This window comes from Antechinus flavipes, chromosome 4 (assembly GCF_016432865.1).
Source record: "Antechinus flavipes isolate AdamAnt ecotype Samford, QLD, Australia chromosome 4, AdamAnt_v2, whole genome shotgun sequence".
Classification (NCBI taxonomy): Eukaryota; Metazoa; Chordata; class Mammalia; order Dasyuromorphia; family Dasyuridae; genus Antechinus; species Antechinus flavipes.
In genome coordinates this window covers 469975757-470000112 of record NC_067401.1, presented here as the reverse complement: position 1 = coordinate 470000112, position 24356 = coordinate 469975757, and the positions used below count along the sequence as shown (strand labels likewise).

General features: G+C 39.5%; 1 protein-coding gene across 1 annotated transcript in view; it reads left to right on the top strand.

Moving 5' to 3' along the window:
* The window catches only part of C8A (complement C8 alpha chain), an 82389-nt gene extending 59952 nt beyond the window's left edge, over positions 1-22437 (top strand). The window contains exons 9-11 of the mRNA XM_051999591.1: positions 1898-2055; positions 10399-10621; positions 21931-22437. Coding sequence (XP_051855551.1) covers positions 1898-2055; positions 10399-10621; positions 21931-22082 — 533 coding nt within the window. The 3' untranslated portion in view covers positions 22083-22437. The remainder of the gene's footprint in view (positions 1-1897; positions 2056-10398; positions 10622-21930) is intronic.
* The last annotated feature ends 1919 nt before the right edge of the window (positions 22438-24356 follow it).

Sequence of the window (24356 nt, the reverse complement as noted above, 5' to 3'; positions counted from 1 at the left end):
GATTCAGTTTGGATCCAATTTCAAGAGTTCGAATGACTTAAATTAATCCAGACTCTGATATTTTCTAAGCAATAAATACTCCCTCAATTCAATGATCAATCCATCAGGATGAGTCAACCTTCCTCCCAAATGGATCATGACCCCTTAACTTATTTAGTAGACAGTTTTCAAGAACTGCTGTGCCAAAAGAAAGGAGACAAATCACTCTCCAGCTAATTTAAACACAAGACCCACTTTTTCACCTCCCATCTTTCCCAGACTCTGGGACCAGAGAGTTAAACCCAGCCAGCACTGGATCCCTACCTCCCTTTCCAGCTTAGGAGAAAATGTCAGAACTCGGGTCCAATGGCATGGCCTTTGAAAACATAGAGACACTGTGAAACCTGAATCAATCTTCTTTCTGTCTTTCTGTAACTCCCACCTTCTGCTCCTAATTCTACCTTCTGGGGTCAAGAAAATCAAACCTCTCCTTCTCCAAAAGGAATATTCCAGGATGAATTGACCAGCTGGAGAAAGGGGCTGCAGGGAAAAAGGGCCCTTTCTAGGTGAGAAGGATCCTGGACAGTGATGAAATCTGTAGAATCACAAGTAGTAGTGAGCCAGAGAACTGTGGGACTGTCACCTTCCTGGTCACCATCAAGGGAAGATCTATAGGAGCACAGTGGGAATTCTACACACATGTCAATGCAAAGCCACAGTCCTTTCATATAACATTAAACAACCCAAAGAGCATAGAATAGATCCTGCTTATACATATATAAACATCCTGGTATTCAGGCTGGGATCCCCTCAGCTAGTTCTCATTAGGGTTCCTAATATTAAGGATAATAAAAGCTGACATTTATAGAACACTAAAGTTTGTAAAGTGCTTTCTATACATTATCACATTTGAGCCATCTGAGAAGGTAGATATAGTTATCATCCCCATTTTACAGGTGAGAAAACTGAAGCTGATAGGAGTTCATTCACTTGCTCATGATTGACTGAGCCTGGATTTGTACTCAGAGCTCCTGAATCTAAGTCCAGTCCTGTATGGTCACCTGAGCTTCCAGCTTGACTGGCTCTGTATGTAAATCAACTTCACATTTGCCAGTCAATTGACAAGCATGTATTGTCCAGTACACACCAGACCCTGTGCTAGGTACACAGCACACAAGGATTTCTGGGCCAGTGACTTCTGCTTGACTCATGAGGCCATCCTAGAGCTAAGTTCTTCCGGTGCACCAGATTGAGTCTTTCCTGTATTGTAGTTTGCCTATTTGTTGCCACAGTTTAGTCCATGTGTATACAATTTCCTTTTGAGTCCAATCATCAGAGTGCTGTCCCAGAGAGAAGTTCTATCCAGGCAGAGATTAGGGGAAGGCCTGGATGGGAGTCCTATTGTCCAAACCAAATATTGGAAAGTTCCAAGAACAACAGCAGTAGATTGTGTGTGGATTACCCTTCTGTCACAAAGCCATTTAATTCGTCTGCCCAATATAACTCATCTTTCTGACAGTAGCAGGAGAACCTTTTCCAAACTCTGTATCTTTCCTCAGAGCACAGTGCTCTGCACACAGTAGGTATTTCACAATTCAGGTTTTTTTTTTAAAGAAAGACTGAATGGATGAATGAGTTTTCATCACACATCCCTGAGCTTAGCTATTCTGTCTTTGGGCTTACAATGACATTTTCCCATTCCACCAAGCACTCAGCACGTTCCATTTTTATTTCAGTTTCTATTCAGCTTGCCCTGCCATGAGATTCTATGTTCATGAGACCAGTGCCTATGCTTTCTCTAATTTTCCTTAATTCCCAACAGAATGTTCTGCAGACCTTGGCATTTAATGAGTTTTTTTTTTAAACTGAAAAGAACTCATATTAAGTCAACTAAACTCTATTTTTCATGTCATGGCAGAAAAGGCCTTGGAAGACCTGGGTGTTCAGGACATTATATCACGCGTGCGTGGTGGAATCGTTGGACCAGGCTCTGGCCTTTCCAACAACTGGGCAGCAGAGACGTATCTTTCCTGGGGGAGGTCGTTAAAGGATAATCCCGCTGTTATTGATTTTGAGGTAAGTCTTTTCTCAGTTGAAGAAACTCCACGGCCAGAAGGAATGAAAGTGAAGCAGACCAAATCATTTCACATTTTTTATTATGAGCCCATCAGAGAACAAGATTAAATGTAACGGGGCGCTGACCTGGTAGCCTCCCCTTTGCTTCACCAGAGGGAGTCCATTTCTCACCCAGAGTCCCTGAAGTGAGCTAGACCAGAAACTTCATATCTGGTCTCTGCCCGGATCCTTCTCAGAGGGCCTTGGCAAGTAAGACACTGATGGATAACTCCAAGAACATTCTCGGGGTTGGATTACATTCAATCACTATGCTTCTTGTATCCAAAGGAAATATATAAATAAGGAAAGGCTTGTCTATTCAACTAAGTGTCCTGATTAAAAGCTTTTGAAGGATAATATAATTGAATGTCCAATTCTCCTCCCTTTTATGGTTTTTTTTTAATGTTTAAGTATGTTTAAATATGTAAGTAAGTAAATAAGTTGGGATAGCATGGAAGCTGAAAGACTATAACTAGACAGTGAAATGAAGTATGATGAGAGATGGCTTAGATGTAGTAAGACTGATAAGGCATTCATCGGTCAAGGCACTGGAATCCCAGTGCAGAATACCCGAGATAAAAGCATTGGGTCCTACAAAGCACCATTTCTGATTCCCTGGATATTAGAGAGACAAGTAGTCTTTAGATGACATCTTCATGTCCCTTTCAGAGTTCTCTCAGATATGCTAGGAAGGCAGTGGGTTTCTGCTTAACCATGTTTAACCATATTAATAAACAAAGATTTAAGAGCAGGAGGAGGAAGGAGAGGAAATTCCTTTTTATTGGGTGTTCAAAAATTACTATAATATTTTCATTTCAAAGAACAGCAAATTTTAAGCCTGAGTATTGGCTGCACAAAATTACTTCTTTGACTTTATTAGTATTATTATTTAGTTTTTTAGACAGGCAATTGTGTGATCAGATACATTCACTCTGAGCTCCCAGCTAGGAAATTTCCTAATATTCAAGCAGAGATGATACTTTCTATCTAATTTTATATTTCTCTCTCTCTTTAGTTAACCCCTGGTCTCTTTAGAATAGAGGCAAAATTTCATTCACTGGAAATGTTTGGGTAATTAAGTAACACATTTAATTAGAGAAACTGTGGAAATCACTGGAAGAGAAAGTTTGGCAAAGATCTGACTTTTTCTTGGGACTTCAGTTACCTGGATCTTCTTCTCCAAAGATAACTGTAGAATCAGTAGCTTTCTTTGATATCTCCCTTATCCACAACAACTCAATCCTTTTTTATCCCTCAAAGGTGTGATTATATGACATACTTCAACCTTTTAATTTTAAGCCTTCAGAAACTCTCCTTATGATTCTTAGATAGCTTCTTCCTTTTATACAGTTTCAGTATGGTGTGATCCAGTCTCTCTCATAATTGGTTATGATTGGCTAAGGGAGGTATACAGGCCCTATTCAAATTACTTTCCTGATTATTTGATTTAAAGAAAATAATCTTTAATCAGGTAGAATAATTCATAAAGTCTCATTCATACAGATACAGATAAGAAAGAAAACAGGTTGGAATATAGCTATAGTGAATCTTGAAGCCAAAAAAGTTTGAGTTCAATTCATGCCTTTGATAAATACTAACTGTGTGATTTTGGATAAATCATTTAACCTCTCTGAACTCTAAGCAATTTTCTTTCTTTCTTTCTTTTTAATAGCTTTTTATTTACAAGTTATATGCATGGGTAATTTTATAGCATTGACAATTGCCAAACCTTTTGTTCCGATTTTTCCCCTCCTTTCCCCCACCCCCTCCCCTAGATGGCAGGATGACCAGTAGATATTAAATATATTAAAGTATAAATTAGATACACAATAAGTATACATGACCAAATCATTATTTTGCTGTACAAAAAGAATCGGACTCTCAAATATTGTACCATTAGTCTGTGAAGGAAATCCAAAATGCAGGCAGGCAAAAATATAGGGATTGGGAATTCAATGTAATGGTTCTTAGTCATCTCCCAGAATTCTTTTACTGGTTCAGTTCATTACTGCTCCATTGGAACTGATTTGGTTCATCTCATTGCTAAAGATGGCCACATCCATCAGAATTGATCATCATATAGTATTGTGCAATTTTCTAAGACTATAAATTGCAGTCCTTATTTGGATGTTCCACATATCACTGAAATAGTAATTTCAGTACTAATCTTTAACCTTTACATAAATATAACTTAAATCATAGGGAAGTATGACTTAATAGTCAGGAGTTGAGCCCAAGTTTTCTTGATAGTTTTTTATATACCCTAGGCAGGTGACTTAACAGGGTAGATGCTGGGCAATCCTAAATTTAAAAGTTGTAGAGCATTTGCTGATCTGCATTAATAGAAAATGTTTTCCCACTCTGATGAAATAGCAGAAAACAAAGAAAACTCATTCCAAATAGTTTGGTCATGTTCCTTCTTTTGAAGTAAACAAATATAATTAAACCAAAGATCCATGATAACATTCACCTTTCAATGTCAAATAAATGGAAAATGCATTATAAAGAGATAGGATGGATTAGTCTTAATTTTGTTTCTCTGCCAATAAATGAAAAACTGATTTTGCAGGCACCTGAAAATTGTGGAGGTGCTGGAAATTGCTATCACTGAGTGATGAGTGATTTGGGCCTAAACTGAAAAATTCATATCCATGAATTCTGAAACTTCTGAATTCTGAAACTTCCATGGCCAAAAGCGAAATTCTGTTGCTTTCCTTGAAGAAAACTTCAAGGTAAAGACTGAGAATTATGGTTTAGGTGAATAGTAAATATATCACTTGCTGTGTTCCCGAGAAAGATTTAAGGATTCACTGAAGAGGAAGACTTGGAGGAAGTGAAAAGTAAAGCATGTTTGTCAATATATTCCAAGGGTGACTGGTTGCTGAGATAACTGACTTCTGCAGGGGTCATTCTCTTAACTTCTGTATCAATCAATCCATCTCTATGCTAAGTAACATTCAAAGTCCTAGGATACACAGGAAAATGAAACAATTCCTGCCCCTGAGAAGTTTGTATTGCATTGGGGGAGGTGACATGTACATGTATGAGTATATATAACATATATATAATATCAATTCAAATCTTTTTATTTATGATAAAGAGGCACTTACATCTATGGGAATCAGGAAAAGCTTCTTCTAGAAGGTAGATTACAGTCATACCTCAGAACATTGTGTTTCAGATGGGAATTTAGGAATGGATTCACTTGTAAATCATATTTAATCTCAGGCCATTAACCTGGATTATTTAGTTTATAACTAACCCCTAATTCATTTTAGCCTCCAACAGTATCTAAGATCTAACAGGGTCTCTCCAGGCAGATCAAAGATGTGCCATTGGTCTGCTGGCCTGGTGATAGTCATCTGTTGACAAAAATAGGACATAAATAATCTGCTCCACCAGTAATGGGGGGTTAGACCAACTGATAACTACAGAGTTCTGATTTCTTGAAGTCAATTCCTGTGAGTATTTACTTTCAGTTAATATCTTACGTTCAGTTCATCCAGAATTAAAAGTCACTGAAGAAGTCCTAAATATGCTGAGAGAAGATAGAATAAGAGATAATAATAATGGACATTTCTATAGCCTTTTAAGGTTTCCAAAGCCTCTTACTTTCTGTAAGTCATTTAATTCTCACAATAGCTCTAGAAGGTAGGTACTGTAGGTATTATTGTCTTTATTTGACAAGTGAGGAAAACGTTATTCAGACAGGTGAAGTGATTGATTCATAGTCACCTGTGGCTAATTCTCAAAGGACAGATTCCCTTCCAGTATCTCCTGACTCTCACTTCAGTGCTCTTTCTACCATATTATGACCAGCAGTAGTCAGGGCTCCTTTCCTGCCTCCTATGAGTCCATACTGCTGCTAGAATAGCATCCTCCTACTTCTATTATTATAAGGGCACTTTCACAGCTGCTGGTGATTGTAGTCTAAAAGCAGAGAATCCCTGGCACTAGGGACTATAGTCAAAGTTCAAAACCAGCTTCCATAAATCACAGGTATAGACCTGTTCCCAGATCAACTATCAGTCCTGACAAAGTAGACACAGGTGACAAAGTACACACAGGTCTGATCTAATATCAGCACAAGGAATCTCTCCATGTTGGTTATGATGCTCAGTCTTTTTCTGCTTGGTTGGGGAGTGAGTACACTATGGATGGAAGTTGATTCTGTGAATGGATAGAGCAATGAAATTTGTGTGAGGTCTAGGACCCCAGAGAAAGTATGCTCCTGTAGGATCCAGTGTATTGTTAACATTAGGGTATTTCATTCAATAAAGCTCTTAAGCAATAGTTCCAGCTTTGTTTTCTTTTCCCGTAGGATAGTAAGAACTTTTGGAGGGCATTTTTCTGGTGTACGGATCTCTACTTGAGCTAGATTACCAAGGAGAGCAATTCATGATGATAACTGGTATTAACTGACTGGCCAGACTTATGAGGAATAGTATGGTTCCAAGGTCCCCCGTTCTCTAATGAGAGCTCCCATAAATGCACGCAGGTGCAAGCTTGTCAGATGAGCCCTCAAGGTTAGCACCATGGTCAGCAACTTACTGTAAGCTTCAGTGGCTGGCACAGCTCTCCTATCAGACTCAAATACCCTAGAATCAGAAGTGAGCCTTATAATAGTCTTCACATATTTTAGAAAAAACCAAATAGGAGGAACTTTAGATCTGTTCCATTTGGTCAGAGAAAGCAGAACAATGGATGAAAGTTACCGATAAACCCGTTTAGATTTCATAGTACTGTAGGGATTGAATCCGTGTTTTCTTTGATATAAGGAGCTCCTGGTAAGAAATTTCATCTATAAATGCAGATTGGCACTTTCTCATCAATGTATAGATTTAGAGAATTGCTTAGAGAAGTGAAGGTTAGATAATCTGACTCTGGTGTCAGTGGTAGGATTCAGTTTCCTCTCTTGAAAGCTTCCAAACTATAAACAAAGAAACAAACAACAACAAAACAGCCAAACAAACTATATATATATATACACACATACACATATATAAACCCTCAACCCTCTTAATATCACTATGTAACACCTGAATGGAAATGGGAGGTTTTACATTAGTGGAAACCTTCAATCAAAAGCAAAATGATCACTTGTTGGAGATGTCACATAGCTAAAATTTCAAAAAAGAAGAGGCAAGGTTTTATGGCTGTGGAAGCTTGAACTTGACACGGAAGCATAATTGAACCTTATTTGGGCAGGTAGATAAAAGGGGAAAGGGCAAGTCCTTTGATTTCAGTTTCTTCACCTATGTTTTTAGTCAAGTAAGGGTTTTGAATTCTATTTTTCTTATTTATTACCCGTGGGACTCTGGATAAGTCATTTCATCTTTCTCGGCCTTTGTTTCCTCATTTGTCCATGTGTAAAAAGAGGGAGTTGGACTAGGTAACATCTCAAGTCCTTTAATCAATGATCGTGTGGTCAGATGATCCTATGATTTGGATTAAAATACTGAGTCTGCTGCTTCCTAGCTGAAGCCATGATTCTTTACCTGCTTAATAAAATGGATTGGTTGGACTAAGCGAACTTGAAAGTCCCTATATTCTACAATTGTTCTCTCAATCTTGTTGTTCTACTGAAGATTCCCCTCCTCCTTTGCCTTCTCTTTCCACCTCCCTGTCTCTCTGTCTCTTTATGTCTCTGTCTGTCTTTCTCTCCCTCCCTCCCTCCCACAGCAAAGCTGAACAAACATGGTGGGGAAAACATGATGGAAGTAGCTTGAGCTCCTCTCACCCTCAACCCTATTAGCAGGGTAAATGGAAAATTGTCCCACAGGCTGGGGCTGGCCCTGGAGATAAGAGGCTCCATTAGTGAGAAACCTGCTTTCCTAACTGCCACCCTCGCAGCTGTGGAGTGACCCCATTTCTTCTGTAAATTCCCCAGCAATTGGTGGCCAAATTCTCTGCAATCTTCCTGGAAACCAATTGGCAACCTCTCAGCTGGCTGCCGGAGCAGCCCTCCCATTATGACGGTGGCTGCAGGCCACTGCTGGGCTGCCCCCATCCTCCAAGAAATTTCCTTATCTCAGCCCCAGGCTTATTTGTTCAAGGTCTTTGTGCGGTTTCCCAGGGCTCCATTCAAGGTCACCAGAAGTTATCTGCTGATGTCCTCATCATACTGCTCGGTGTGTGTGTGAGAGAGAAGGAAGTTTCTGTGCTTTTCAGGTCTTGGCGGCCAACTGTGATGGGCATCAAGGCAAGCGGGTTCTGTTTCTGGCCCGGCCATTGACTGGTTGTGTTTTTTCAGGCAAATTTCTTCTTCAGATCTCATTTTCCTCATTTATAATAAAATAGTTTGACCAAATGATCCCTAAGATAGGAACTTCCAGATAGGAAATGAAAAGTTCTGCAATCAATACAGTTAGAAAGTACTTCAGAAGCCATCTAGTTCAACCTTCTCTTAGTTGACAGATGAAGAAACTGAGGCACAGAAAGATTAATTATTTGTTTCCAGGTCACAATAATAATAAGTAGCAGAGGCAGAATTTGAAGACAGATTTTCTGATTCCAAATAGCACCCGGAATATCAGAGACTCATACATCTAACATTTGAAGAGAACTCAGAGATCATCTAGTTTAATGTCTCCATTTTACAGATGAGGAACTTGAGGGCAAGCGAAATTAAATGATTTACCCAAGATCACAAGGCAATGAGTAGTCAAGTTAGGACTTGAACTCAGATCCTGTGATTCTACAATATTCTCTGATACTGTGTTTCTTTAAATTTGGGGCAGCTAGGTATCATCATATTGCATAAAGCACTAGGCTTAGAATCAGGAAAACTCATGTTCATAAGTGCAAATCCAGCCTTTGATACTAACTGTGTGATCCTGGGCAAGTCACTTTACCCTGTTTGCCTCAGTTTCCTCATCTGTAAAATGAGCTGGAGAAGAAAATGACAGACTATTTCAATAACCAAATGGGACCTGAATGAAATGAGTGAACAAGAAGCAACAAAATCTTTGAAATGTCATTTGGTATAAATGCGTTTTCTGAACTTGGAATTGTAGCACCTAGACTCCTACATGGCTGGTTCCATCACTTATTGCCTGTGTGATCTTAGAGAAAATCAATCACCTTGAGTCTTTCCTCACACAAACAGTGAGGATCACCATGTTTGTAGTGTCTACTTTACAGGTGATGGTTGTAAAGTGGAAAAGGCAATACAGATAACTCCATGTCTTATTTCATGAAGCTTCAAAAAGCAGAACAGTGGGTTTCTACCCATCCTACCAGTAGAAAATGGATTTCAATATGCTAGAGAAATAGTTATTAGCTTTCGCTCTCGAAAAGAACCAAATGATATCACCGTGCTAGAGTCCGTTACAGTGTAAATCATTTAATTAAATACTCAAAAAGCTCCGCCGCAGATTGGACACCAATAGTCCCTTTGAACACTTATGGTAGACTCTATAACTTTGCACCTTTTGCATTTCTTCTGAGCTAATTCAATTCTGTTTGGCTCATAGAGCACAGCGTCTTCTGTGATGAGGGCACGCCATGCTGGGGGATCTTGTGCCAGTGCTTCCCATGTCATACAAGTGATTCTAAAGTTCCTAAGAGATATTTTGAGAGTGTCCTTGTATTGCTTTTTCTGACCACTCTGTGAGCACTTGCCCTGGTGCGTTCTCCTTAAAATAATATTTTTGGCAAGCATTTATTTGGCATTTGAACAGTGGGTCAGCCTGGTGGAGTTGTGCTCTCTCTGCAGTAGATTTGGAATGCTTGACAATCAAAAAAGAGCCTCAGTGTCTAGTATTTGATCCTGTCAAGTGATCTTCAGAATATTCCTAAGGCAGTTTAGAGCCATCTTAAATCATGGGCCCTAGGCTATAGAGAAAAGTGTCTTAAAATCAGGCCCACTGAGTATGATTCCCATGACCACATGGGAGCCACTCCCTGAGATAACATTTCAATAGATATACAATTTTATGAAAATTAGAAGTGACTTCAAAACTGGGAAGGTTAAAAACAAAAGGCCCCAAGGATATTTGCATCTTGTGGCCACAGTAGCTGGTATATGGTTGGTACTTAATATATGCTTCTTGGTGATTCGCTATTAAATTTTCCCTTTTCTTACATTTCCAGTAAAGTATCAGTTCCTTGAGCAGGAACTGGGTTTCCTCTTGTCTTTGTATTACGAATGTCTAGCACGATGCCTTGAAAGCAGGAAGCACTATATACTTGGTGAACAGAATTGTATTGGCCAAGGCTCCTTAAGGGGATTAAACTCCACCCTTCTGACTCCATATTCAGTGTATTTTCTACTGTCCCAAACACCTCTCCTGTTTCCAACAGCTCCTGCCCATCTTTACTGTGTTACGCCATAGCAACCTGGGCCACCACGAACGTAAATGGCAGAACCTGAGGCGGGCGCTGGATGAGTATCTGGCAGAGCACGACTCTTGCCGTTGCGGACCTTGCGTCAATAATGGTGAGCCCGTCCTCAAGGGCACCAGCTGCCTGTGCCAGTGTCCCCAGGGTCGATCTGGCTCTGCCTGTGAGAGAATGGAACAACAGGGTAAGTAAGACCTCTCCTATCTCTCTTCTCCTCCATTCCCTTCTCTCCTTGCAGCAGAGATGAGGCTCTTGGAGTCCAGGGATGACTTTGCACAGAATATTAGAATGTCTCTGATTTTGCTTTGCTGTCCCCACGCTTCCCCTTTCTACATCCTCAAAGTCTTCTCTGGGTGACCATTAATCTCCCTCTAGTGTCCTCCTCAACCCATCTCTAACCCTGGTCTTTAAGAGAGAAGCTAAAAGACTGAAATCCAGGTGGAAAGAACACATAAGGGCCGTAACATCCTAGCTTTAGAGCTGAAGAGGACCTTTGCACAAGCTACTATCTGCTCCTCCTTTTACAGAGGAGGAAACTGAGGCTCAAAGGAGGAAACTGACTTTCCAAAGTTACATGGGGAGTAATTCAGATCCACATACACATCTTCTGACTTCAAACTCTCCATGCTTTCCACCAAACTATGGCGTCCCTAATTTAACTGATAAAAATTGGGTTGCCTCTTTGACCAAAGTGGTATACGACCTTAATTCAGGCTCTTATTGCCTTTCACTTCATTTCCTTCTCAGATGCTACTGTCCCTCCTTCCCCTCCAACCCATCGTCCAGCTTTTTACCTGATAATTTTCCATTTTTGACACAGAAGAAGGTATTTGGTGAAATGGGAGAAATTTGGTGAAAATTTGGTGAAAAGTTCGTGGCTTCCCAAGTCAGACTACATCGTATTCACTTACCCTAAAAGGCGGTGTTCTATAGTGTGAATGCCCCTTTTTTTTTTGGAATCAAAAGACCTGGATTCTTGCCTTAGTCCCAAATACCCAGCACTAAACATCTATGAATCTAATTTCTATCTTCACTACTTATGAGCTGGGTGATATTTAGTAAATCCTTTTCCTTTCTGAGTCTCTATTCTCTTATATAAGAAATGGGGCTACCAATTTTTCTCTTCCCTACCTTATGCATGGAGGTAACAGGATGGTTCAGTGGTTAGATCACTGCTCCTCCTGTTATAAAGATCAAAGCTCATATCCTGTCTCACATGCTTATCGATTTTTTGACCACTGCTAGTTGCTGAGTTGGTTTCATCATCTGTAAAAAGTTGATAATAATAGCATTTACTCCCCAAGGATCAAATACTATAGTATTTGTAAAGTATAGTACTTTGCAAATCTTACAAATCACTGTATAAATTCTGTCATTTATAGTATTAGCAAAAGCATTAGTATTATATATTGGTTGAGAATCAGGTGAGATAATGCAAATAAAACACTTTGGAAGTATAAAGGGTCACAGAGATGTGGTTGATGATGATGATGATGATTTTTAGAACTTCATGGATTTAAGAAACTCCCAGATAAGGAAATTCCCTCTACAATATAATCGGGCCCCACCTAAGCAAAGTGCAGCATAAGCCATTTTCCAAGTTAGGTAACATGATTTATCTACTTCTGTATGCACCCAAATCAGGACCCAAATTCAATGCTTCCTTGCTTTGAGTCTGGATCTCCATCCATTACTCCATACTGTCTCTTACTTACTACTATTACTAATAAAATAATATTATTACTATTATCATATAGAAATACAAGGAAGTCACTAAATGTATCCCAAAATGCACACCCAAAATCTTTAGACCGGATTCCCAGGGAAAGCTTTCCAAATATAGAGAGATCTAACAGAAGAGATCCAAATCATGTGAAAATGGAATAAGGGACAGACTTTCCCCACATTCAGTCCCTAAAGCCCCTTGCAGTTCTCACATTCTAAAAATGCTATATTTCTCTCATTTTCGTCACCTTGGCTCTTCGTATCTCTGTGACAAAATGAGATGAGAACAAGATTGTTTGGAAATTTTTTTTTACTGTTGTTGTTATTATTATTATTATTAAATTGTCTTCCTGTGATGTGCAGAATGAGTCCAGTAAAGAAACTGTAGACTGGGCAGTGACACCAAATCAATGGATTGGAGCCGCTCAGCCTCCAGGACAATGATACCCTGACATAGGAAAACAAAGACCTTGGAGAGTTTCTACTTTGATCTTTAGTAAAGATAAGGAGAACAGGCCAAGAAAGGCTCTTAAATGGCCAAATTCTGTGTTTGGGAGAGAATAGACCAAGTCATTATATGCACATCTCACCAGCGTCAGGGAAGGAAAAGAGTGGGAGCTATGAGGGTATCGATCTATTTGCCAGGAAGTATTAGGGTGCTCTTCCAGGGGTCCTGGTACCTTCTGCTGGATTTGTGTTAAAGGGATTAAGCTTCTGTTGATTTCTGGCATCCAATATTGAGATTGTGCTAAGTAGAAAGTGGTCTCAGGAGGCCCGAGAGACAATTAGTTGAATTGGGATTTCTTGGGAAAAAATTAAATCCATGCCTGAAGAGTCAGCACTGAATCAGGACTTATTATCATAAAATGTCAGAACTGGGAGGGGACCCAGGATGTAGAAATTTAGAACTGAAGGAGCTTTAGATAACCTTTAATCCAACCCCATCATTTGATCAATGAGGAAGCTGAGGTTTAGGGAGGATCAGTGACTCACTCAAAACCACACAAATCAAAGATGGATTCAAACCTGGGTATACTGGCTCCAAGTTCACACGGTTGTATTTCCTCAATTTGTTCCACTTGCAAGGTCCTCTCTGAGAATGAAGGAGAAACAACAATAATCTACTTGTTATGTTCTCCTGGAAAAACAAGAAGATACAGAGGGAAATTCAGACTTGATGTCAGGAAAGCTTTCGAACAACGCCAATCGTCTCCCAATGGGCGGCCCATCTCAAGAGTGGTGGTCTTTCTTCAATGGCCATCTTCAACAAGAGACTAGATGTGCCCATTGCACATGTCATGGAGATTCTTTCTGGGAGATAGTTTAAACTAAATTTCCGTGATTCTGTGATTTCCAGCATATAAAAGGAAGTAAGAAAAGACCCAGAGATGGGAAGATTAAAAAAAAAATTTCCTGAGTTGTGTTCTAAAGATTCAAGACCTCTCTACCTTGGGTTCTAGTGCCAGTCCCTCCTCCATATTGGCCAAGAACAGATTTATTTTCCTTTGTGACAAAACTACCTTATTTTCTTTTTCTTCTTTTAAGTTTGTTCTTTCTCTCTCTAAGACTTGCAATATTTCAGTGCCTCCCATTTCTTCTTTTCAATTATATATAACCCATATCACAGTCTTATAAGTAATTTATAGTAGACTCTGATATCTCCATACAATCCAGCTGGGACCCTCCAATGGGAGGCCCTTTGGGCTGAAGAGCTATGTCTTTCTGAAGTTTTGTATATGTCAGGCATTTCAGAAACATTTGCTTTTGAAAGAAAAAAATGGGTATCAGGAAGTGGGGTCCAGAGCAAGGACAAATATGGTCTAGTCTGAAATTTGTCTAGATCATTGCTCTATTTTTCATAATTATTCTCACATGCAAATCAAGTTGCATTATATGTCATATTGATTCTGGGTAATTCATTTCACCTGAGTCTCAGTTTCCTCATCTGTAAAATGGGAATAATCTCTGTAATATCAGCCCTAAATTAATGAGGTCTCTCCATATGTAAAGTGTTTTGAAAATTTTAAAGTGCTATATAAATCTCAGTAACTGTTGCCATTATTATTGGGATTATAAGCTTGAAGGTCTAGAAAGGACCTCAGAGACCATCTATCTAGTCCAGCCTTCTCTTTTTTGTAGATAAGAAAACTAAGGACCAAAAATTTAACCTTACCACATGATAATTTGTTATTATTGAATTTCAGAGTTGAAGGGATTTCAAAATTAGGGGTCAGTGGCTAGATAGTAAACCCTAAAGATGGGCTTGGTTGAGACCAGATAATTAATGCCAGATGCGTGAGCGGCATTCCTAAGCTAATCAAGATATCTAAAAAAAGGTCCTGGGGTCCTTTATCGATATCAGCCTTGGGGGGAAGTTTGTAGTGGGAGCTTCTTTATCATGACCACAAAGTGATGGGAGATTATAACATTAAGTAAGGCAACAGGAGGAGAAAGACTCTCTGTACCTAGAATAGGTCAAGAATTCATCCCATTAAAAACTGCAGGCCTTATCCATCTGATATAGAGTTAACAGTAGGGAAGTAAGACTGCTTCTATGGGTATTAGGATGGCCATTTAGCTCAAGTGATTCCAAATTGGAGCCCTCTCATTATAATCTAACATGAAAATATAATCAAACAACAATATCAAAAAATGAAATTTAAAAATTATCATTCCCCTCCCAGCAGAATAGAAGCTCCTTGAGGGCCTGGATTATTAGTTTTTTGTCTTTTTATGACTCCAAATTTAGTCCATTTTGTGCCATAGAATATGTCAGTCTGTGGAGACTGCTCCCACAGCAGGGGCAGTCTAAACACTTGCTGAATTGAATTGATTGAACTTAAAAGGGACTCAATCACCTGGATGAGCAGGATTTGGATAGGACCAGGACAGGTTGGAATTCACCTTTTTTAGTATAACGATCATGACGTAAATAAAAAAGAATAATAGCAATCAAGCAAACTCCAACAAAGCACCTATTATATGTGAGGCACTATACTAGGTATTGGGAAAACAGGTGCAAAGAGTGACGCAATCTCCCCAATGAGATTAATTTGTATTTCTGTTATCTATAACATATACAACAAAAGAACATCCAAGTTCTTCTTGAATGCCTTCAGTTTTAGGGAAAATCACCACTTCCTCAGGAAGCCCTTTCTCCTTTATTAATATCTCTAAGTATTTGGAAGTTTTTTCCTTATACTTAATTTGCCTCTAATATTCATTCATTGCCATCTGGGTCAGGAAGGGCAAGTCTAATCCCTTTATCATGTGAAATCCTTTCAAATAGTTGAAGAAAGCTACCATATCCTCCTATGAGCTTTGTCTTCTCCAGGAAAAAAAAAATATGGTTCCTTCAAAACATCCTTATATGGCATGAATTCAAGATCCTTTATGACACAGGTTGTTTTTCTCTGTATTTACTCCAACTTAACGAATTCCTTGTTAGACCACGGTGCCTAAAAAATCAACAACATACTACAGTTGTGGCCTGATCATTGTGGAAGATGGGGAACAATCAACATCCCAGGCCAGATATTTTCTCCCTTTTTATGTACCCATTTACTTCATTGTATCATAGGTTCATATTGAATTTATAAGATATTCTCCAGTACTGACAGGGATGTTATTTTTTTCCTGGTGTTTTTGAGGAAATTTCTCTGAAAGCTGTAAAGTCCTTCAGAAGTGTGAGTGAGACTTCTTGCTATTTTCCAGAAGATGAGACTAAAATGACTTTCTTTTCCCTTGGATTGATGATAATTTTTATTGGCAAAGGAAATACTTTTGTACTTGTATAGATTCACCTCCAGGGAAAATGTCACTGTGATGGTCAGCCTAAAACTGTGTCCCTCATCTTGGCATCCTTCCAAAAGAGAAGAAAGAAAGGAATGAAGCAAAACAACTAGTAAAGAAGGAGGGGAAGAATTAGAGGAAGGAAGGAAGGAAGAAAAGAAAGAAAGAAGAAAGGAAGAAAGGAAGGAAAAGAGTGAAAGAGAGAGAGAAAAAGAAAGAATAATGAAAGAAAGAAAGAAGGATTGGATAGAGAACTGGACTTAAAATTTAGAAGAATTGGTCTTCTTTTCCTTCTTCTCTTCTTCTCCTCCTTCTTCTATTCTCCTTCTCCTCCTTCTCCTCCTTCTCCTTCTTCTCCTTCTCCTTCTCCTTCTCCTTCTCCTTCTCCTTCTCCTTCTCCTTCTCCTTCTCCTTCTCCTTCTCCTCCTCCTTTTTCTATTTTCCTCCTCCTCCTCCTCCTCCTCCTTCTCTTTTTCTCCTTCTCTTCTCTCCTTTTCTTCTTCCCTTTTCCTATTCTTCCTCTTCCTTCTCTTCCTCCTCCTCCTTGTCCTCCTCCTCCTCCTCTTTTTTGTTCTCTTCAAAGCAAAGGAGCAATAACTTCTTGTCTTTCCTTAAGGATGATTTCATTCTTCATATAGTAGAGGAGTCAACAGATCTTGTTATCACTAACAAGCAAACACTGGTTGCTGGGATAGAAAGATGAGAATTTGATGGATGACGGTGGGAAGTGAGCATACCATTATAATTGCAATAGAAAATAGGAGGGGAGCCTGAATAATAAATGAATCAACCAGTTTACATATATATTCACTATATGTATATAAATATGGATATGTGCATGTATCTACATTAAATGTGTATACATTTATGTGTATACACATATAATATATGTATTATATAACATATATAATATATGGGTAATACAATGTGTTATCTATAATATATGTAATCATAACAATAAGCATATAAATTTGTATATCAAACACTTGTGTATTATATATATAATACACACATACACATACATATACACGTAAATAGCTTGCTGTATTCCAAGTACTGAGCTAAACACAAGAATAGTTTAAAGGCACATAGTCCAGACAACACGCAAACAATTATGTGTCAATGAGATAGGCTAAATAGGAAATGATTAATAGAAGATATTACTATAAGGAGTGCTGAGAAAGGTCTCTTGCAGAAGATAATTAGCCGACTTTGAAGGAAGTCAAAGAGGTTGGGATGCAGTAACAAGGAGGGAAACAGACCAGAGCAGTCAGGGGGGATGGCCACAAAAATGCTCTGAGTTCAGAGATGGAGAAACCTGTTTGAGGAACAGTAAAAAGCCCAGTGTTACAGAATAATTTAGGCCTTCTAGATTTGCAGAATCCTCCTGGATTCCCTAGCCTTGAGAGAACAGAGATGTAGGAACTCAAGGATTAAAATTCTACAAGGAAAGTGAGACTGGGGAGACGGGCGACTGGAAATTTCATCAAGGATGAAATCCTGAAAGCAAAACAGAGAGGAGCAATACCAATGAGAGGAAAAGGGAGTCATCTAAAGAGATTGATGTGAATGTACAGGCAACTTGTCAAGCAAACTCTGGTTTTAAAAAGACACATCCAGAAGATGGAAGCAAGGGCCTCTAATGAGGGATCAATACAGACCCATGGCATGGTCATAGAAGAAAAATGGCTGGAGCCCTGAGCCTTTGAAGGAGGAAGGAAAACAACCAACAACAACAATGACAATGGGATTTTAAAAAATCTATATTGGGGAAAAGAGGAGAATTAAAAGGGATCAAATGATTCTAACTGGTGGTGAAGAGGAACCACAGCTGGCCAGCTCTTATTTTGTGTCTGTTTTCTCTGCCAAGAAAAATGATCTTTGGATAAGTTAAGGACAAAGCCATAATGGCTAACAGAGAATTGATCATCACGATCAGCAAGCCAGTTGTCAGAGAATGCCAAACTTCCTCTGAGAATTCAGATTTCCAGATGCAGATGAACTGTATCCTGTGGGACTGAAAGAGCCGACTGATGTTGTGGCTGAACTTTGGTCAATGATATTTGGAAGGTCATGTAGCATGAGAGAGTGGAGGAAGGTGAGTGTTGTTCTAATGTCCAAAAAAGGGAGAATGAGATCTTAGAGCTAGAGCTGAAAGGGAACCCAGTGTCTGTTAGTCTATCCCTTTCATTTAACATAGGAGGATAGATGTTAAGTGGCCTGTTGGAAGCCATACTGGTGGTGTAGACCTCCAGTTTGTGGGGAATGGTGGGGAATTTTTACTCAGGCCCCTGACGCTAGAGTCAGCACATGTTTTCCTTATACTTTACCATAAAGTAGAATATAGACTATGGGTTATATAGAATGTGGGCTCTTTAGGAGCAGGGTCTGTCTCAATTATTTGTTGGTATCCCCAACACTTGGCACAGTAAGGGCTTAACAGATGTTTCATTCATTCATTAACTCAGTGATCTTGATTTTAATTCACACACATACACACATATACACACATTTTATTTATATATATATATGTAATATGAAATCATGAATATTCTATATAGCTTATTTTTAATATTTAGCAAATTTGACACATTTTAAACATTTATTTAACTAATTCAACACATTAGTTCCCTATTCCACCACCAGAAAAGTAAAACAAGTATTAGGCTTTTATTCTTGATAAAATTCTAGAAATTCAGTCTTTAAAGGGATGATTAATGAACATTTAGAAAAGAAGCTATGGTAACAAAAGGTGAGGTATAGATTTGTTCAAAAACACATCGCCCCAAATTTATTGACTTTTTAGACAAGATCAGACCTTGTATTAGCAGAATGATTTGGATACAACATTTGATAAAATCTCACATGCTTTTCTTGTAAGAAATGTGGTATAGACAGTTAAGGCTGGCAAAGTGTTTTACAAATATTGATTCATGTTATCCTCACAAAATCCTGTAGGTGGATACTATTAGTATCTCCATTTTAAAGTGGATGAACCTGAAGAAGGCAGTTTAAGGTACTTCTCCAGGGTCACATAGCTATTAAATATCTAAAGTGGAATTTGAAACGAGGCCTCCTTGACTATAAGTCCAGCACTCTATCTGATCAGGGATTTTTACTCAGCCTTAATCACATTGGGTATTGCCTCAGTCAAACTGAATCCTGATAAAGACCTAGCTTCAAAAGGCCCAGGTCTCCCCTTGCATTGAGGGCCATCTCTAGTTATTCTGATCTATATCTTGCCACTGGGCTCAGATGGCTCTGGAGGAGAAAGTGAGTCACAGTCCTCCGTCACTTAAATCCAAATCACTTACATGTCATGGCATCACCTCCCTGATGTCAATCTCTATGAGTAGGAGTAGTGGCTGTCCCACTGGGGACCCAACTGGGAATGCCCATTTGGACAATACAGCTTTTCAGTTCCCTTCTATTCCCTTCCCTTCTCCCTTTCCTCTCCTTTTCCCTTCCCTTCACCCCTCTGACAAAACCCTCTTTCAATGCCAAATATTTATAAAGAGGAAAAAAGAAAAATTTAGCAAAATTAACCATAATATCATTGTTCTATCCCATCATTAGAATGTGAAGGGCTGGCTTGCTTTTCCTATTTTCCTTTCCTTCCTTTTTCTCTTCCCTTCCATTTTCCTTCCCTTCTCTTCCCTTCTCCTTTCTCTTTCCTTTCCCTCCTCTTTATCCTTCCCTTCCTTTCCCTTTTCCCTTTCCTTCCCCTTTCCCTTTGCTTCTCTTTCTTTTTCCCTTCCCTTTTCTTCTCTTCTTTTCCCTTTTCTTCTCTTCTTTTCTCTTTCCTTCTCTTCCCTTTTCTTTATCCTTCCCTTCCCTTCCCACAGTCTATATATGGTATCACACCCTTACCTGAACGGTAGATGTCTGCTCAAAGGAATGTAAATTTTGATTGCTGAAATCTTGCAAGATATCTTTGAGAGTCATTTCATAGATTTTAAAATCTAGAGTTGGAAGGAGAATCGGAAATTATTTTGTCCAAAGCTTTCATTTTACAGATGAGAGAACTGACATCAAGGGAGAAGTGACTTCCCTAAGGCTGCGTGGGTAACTTTAGAAGAACTAGGATTTGAATCCAAGTCCCATAGCTCTACTTTCTGTGTTCCTGCAACCCAAGAGTGAGCCTGTTGAAGAATTTCCTCACATACAGTCTATTATAATATTTTTTTAAAAAATTTTGTATTGATAGCATTTGTTTACAGTGCCAACAGTTTATCCCTCTTCCTTCCCCTTACTCCTCTGACAAAACCTTCTTTCTATAACAAGTATTTATAAAGAAGGGAAAAAAGAACAATTTAGAAAAAACTAACCATAATATTATTGTTCTATCTCATAATTAGAGCCCTCCATGAGGGCAGGGCTGGCTTGCTTTTTCTGTTTGTATCTCCTACAGGTGGAGTGTAGCAAAGACTTTGGAACATTAGTCACTGTTGTTCTGTCTTTTTTTTTTTTTTCAGGAGATGTACCCCAGTACTCATAATAATCTAACCTATTACATGGTGCAATTTAAACAGTTCTAGCTTTGAAGTCAAAGCACCTGAGTTCAAATTCCCACTTTACTACCTGGTAGCTTGTGACTTGGGGGATCAGTCTCCTTGAACCTCATTGTCGTTGTCTATAAAATCCATGGGTAGATTTGATTGCCTTCACAGTGCTTTCTATCACTAGGTCCTTGACCTCTATCACTTGATCAATGAGGGTCAGAGGGAAAAGCTAGTAAATGTCTGAGATCAGATTTGAACTCAGGAAGAGAATTCTTCCTGATTTTAGATTCATCACTACCCAGCTGTTTATGTGAATTGCTTCTATTGATATCTACCATATTAGAAATGAAAATGTTTTACTATTATTATAAAAATAGTTTTGGCTTCATGGACTTCTTGTAAGGGTCTTAGGGATCCCTAGGATTTCCCAGACCATAGCATTGAAAACCACTGCGTTTGCCCATCAGTACATAAGTGGAAATCTCTTATTGGAAACCATAAAATATCTCATCCAGCCTTTGCTTGTAACCCTCTCCATCTGATAAAGTGGCCCCCTCTGTTCTGGGGCAGTTCTAATGGTTGGGAGGTTTTTCTGACATCAAATCAAAATGTCCTTCCTTGCAACTTCTCTCAAATTGTTCCTTGTTCTGTATCCATTGCACTAGGGAAGTGAACTTTGATCATTAACTCACAGTGTGTTAAGGCTGAGAAGCCTTTAGAGATCCGCTTGTCTTGGAGAATTGAGGTACAATGGAAAGTACAACAGATCGAGAGTCAGAGAACCAGTGTTCAAAAACTGGAACTTGCCCACTGTGCCGTCTTGGCAATTCATTGGTCTCCCTAGTCCACAGTTTCCTTCTCTGGATAAGAAGACTTTTGGAGGTTACTTCTAGCTTCAGCTCTAGGATCCCCATTCTCTTCATCATCCTTGATCCATGACAGACCAATCGGAGAGGGACTCCATTTGATTTGTTCCCTGGTGCCTCTCACATGTTTGTTAGTTTAATTGTATTTTTCCTTCCCCATAAGACTTCATCTACAATCCTGATCTCCAAGGCCAGTGGAATAGAGAATAAAGGGGTCTCCAGGAAAGAGTGTGTTGGTGAATTTTGCAATTTGGCAGTCTTCCCGGGTCTTTTGTATGGCTTATTGCTGGCCCTGCTCATTATTCCAGAGAAGGCTTTCTGCCCCTTCGGAATCCCTCTTGTTCCATCCCAGCGGTGCCCTTCCAAGGGCCTGAGCTGCAGCTGCAGCTCTAATTTTGAGGGATGGTCTATGAGCCAGCTTGCTGTGGCTCCACTTGGAGGGAGCTTCAGAAGAATGAGGGGCAGGGAGGCCAGTGGTCTCAGTCTAGCACACCGAAACAGTCCTGAGATGCGAATTGGAAGGGAACAGACAGAGCAATGAGCTCCTATGGAAGGAGGGCTCACTGAGGGAGGAGATTCGATTTAACCTTTTTGGGAAATCTCTGCAGGAAGCCCTGCTGCCGGTCACTGGAGCTGCTGGAGTTCCTGGTCCCCCTGCCAGGAGGGCATCAAGGAGAGATCAAGAAGCTGCAGCAACCCAGCACCCCAGAATGGAGGGGACTCCTGTCAAGGCTCTAGTACTGAGAGACAGGAGTGCTGAGGGTCTTCAGGAAGGTGCTTTACTTCTTGTCTGTCCAGAACACTGGAATGAACTCTAGCAGAATTTGGAGTGCTTGTAGCTTCCAGAAATGACAGAACCAGCCTTGACCAGCTCAAGAGTAAACCTGAGAAGCAGTGGCAGACTTGAGACCTTACTTGAAACTTTCTAAACATCCAGATCTCTATTTTGTTTATTGTGTCTATAAATGACTTCTCCCTTTTCTCACACTCACCCTCCACAACTGTTAATGTCTGTTAATATCTTTTCCATATCCGCTTTGAACCTCTGAGAATTTTGTCTCCCTCTGTTCCTTCACAAGCTCTTCTTTGACAATAAACCCTTTTGTAATCTGTGACCAGACTCAGTTTTATTTGGAGTTGTTTTGGGCCTGGGGCTTCCTTTAACACAGTGATCTCTGCATTGCCAAATCTAATAGTCTTTTCTTAATCCCCTTGTTTCTCAACCTTTCTGCACCAGTGGACATTGAATCTCCTTTCATCGTGGATGCTATTTCCTCTGGATTTTTTATGACACTGAAAGACACCCTTACGCTCCCCTCCTACTTTCCTGACCGTGTCTTCTCACTGTCCTTTACTGAATCATCATCCATACTATATCCCCTGATTGGAGGAAAACTAAAACTCTATCTTAAGATCTCTCTCTGTTCTCTAATTTGGTGGTTTCATCAGCCCTCAGGGATTTAATTATCATATTTTTGGCTTTTACCTTTTGGAATCCCTGCTTTCCTTCAAGACTTGCTTACACACCATCTTCCACAGGAAGCCTTGATTAACGCCCCCATTGCTAGTGTCCTTTTCTTAAATGATGCTGAGGCTAGTTTGCATATAATCTGTATATTCAAAGAATGTAAACTCCCAGAAGGGAAAATATATTCTGCTTCTGTCTTTGTATCATCAATGCATAGTATATGTTGCATTCAATAGGATGGGTACGTAATGAATGAGAAAGCATTTATTATTTACATTTACCATGTACCAGGTACTGGGGAAACACGTACAAAAAAGTCTTTGCTTTCAAGATGCTTCTATTCTAATGGGGAGACAACACATAGAAAGGGCGGTGTCCAGGACAAGGTGTTTAGTTCTGGAGCCAGACAATGATGGTGAGAGCTCATTCTCCAGTCTTCTTTGCTGGATCCTCTTTCAGATCACCTCCTCCATTAGTATCCCTCAGAGTTCAGTCTTTCCCCCTTCATACTACCTCAGTTGGTAAACCACTTTATTCCCATTGATTTGATTACCATAAATTATGGTATATTCTCAAATCTGCCTATCTTTCCTCATCCTCTCTGCTGACCTCCAGCTTCAGATTTCTAACTTTTTTTCAGGTTATCTCAGATTGGATGTTTAAAAGACATTTTAAACTCAAGATGTCCAATGCGGAAATCATTATCTTTCTCCTCACATTTCCCTGTTATTATTCACCCTTTCTAAACTTCCCTACTTCTATAGAGGGCATTACCATCTTGCCAGGCTCCCAGGCTTGATATCTAAAAATCATCCTGGACTCACTTCTCCCTCTCACCTTCCCTTCTCCTATGTCCAAGCTGTTGTTGTCAAGGCCTACTGATTTCACAGAATCTCTCAAATATACCTCTTTTCTCTGATATGGCAACCCCCTCTTCTCATATAGACCCTCATCCTTTCATAACTAGAGTATTGCAATAGCCTGTTTGAAATGAGATGGTCTGCCTGTTTCTAGTCTCTCCTCACTCCAATCTATCCCCTATTCAGTCACAAAAGTGATTTTTCCTAAAGTACAGTTCTGATTGCCTCATCCTTCACCACCTCTATAAACTCTAGTGGCTCCCTAATATTACCAATATCAAACACAAAATCCTCTGGCATTCAAAGTCCTTTATAACCTAGTCCTCATCCACCTTTCCAATCTTCTTACATCTTATTCCCTGATAAGTAATCTTTGATCTATTGGCATTGGTCTTCTGGATATTCCACAAACATGACACCCCATCTCTTGACTGGGCATTTTCTCTGGTTATCCCCTCCGTTTGGAGTGAGCTTTTCAGGGGCAGGGACTGATTGTCTTTTGCCTCTTTATAATCCTACTGTTTTAGCACAGTTCCTAGCACACAGTAGATACTTTAAAAATGTTTATTGACTGCCTGCCTGGGTAGAACCAGAGGGAAGTCCATTAATACATCCTTTCCAGAACAATGATAGTGTGTATTTCATTATAATTCTCAGAAGGAGTATTTTTACCTAGGAATTTTCTATGTGGATGACATCACTATCC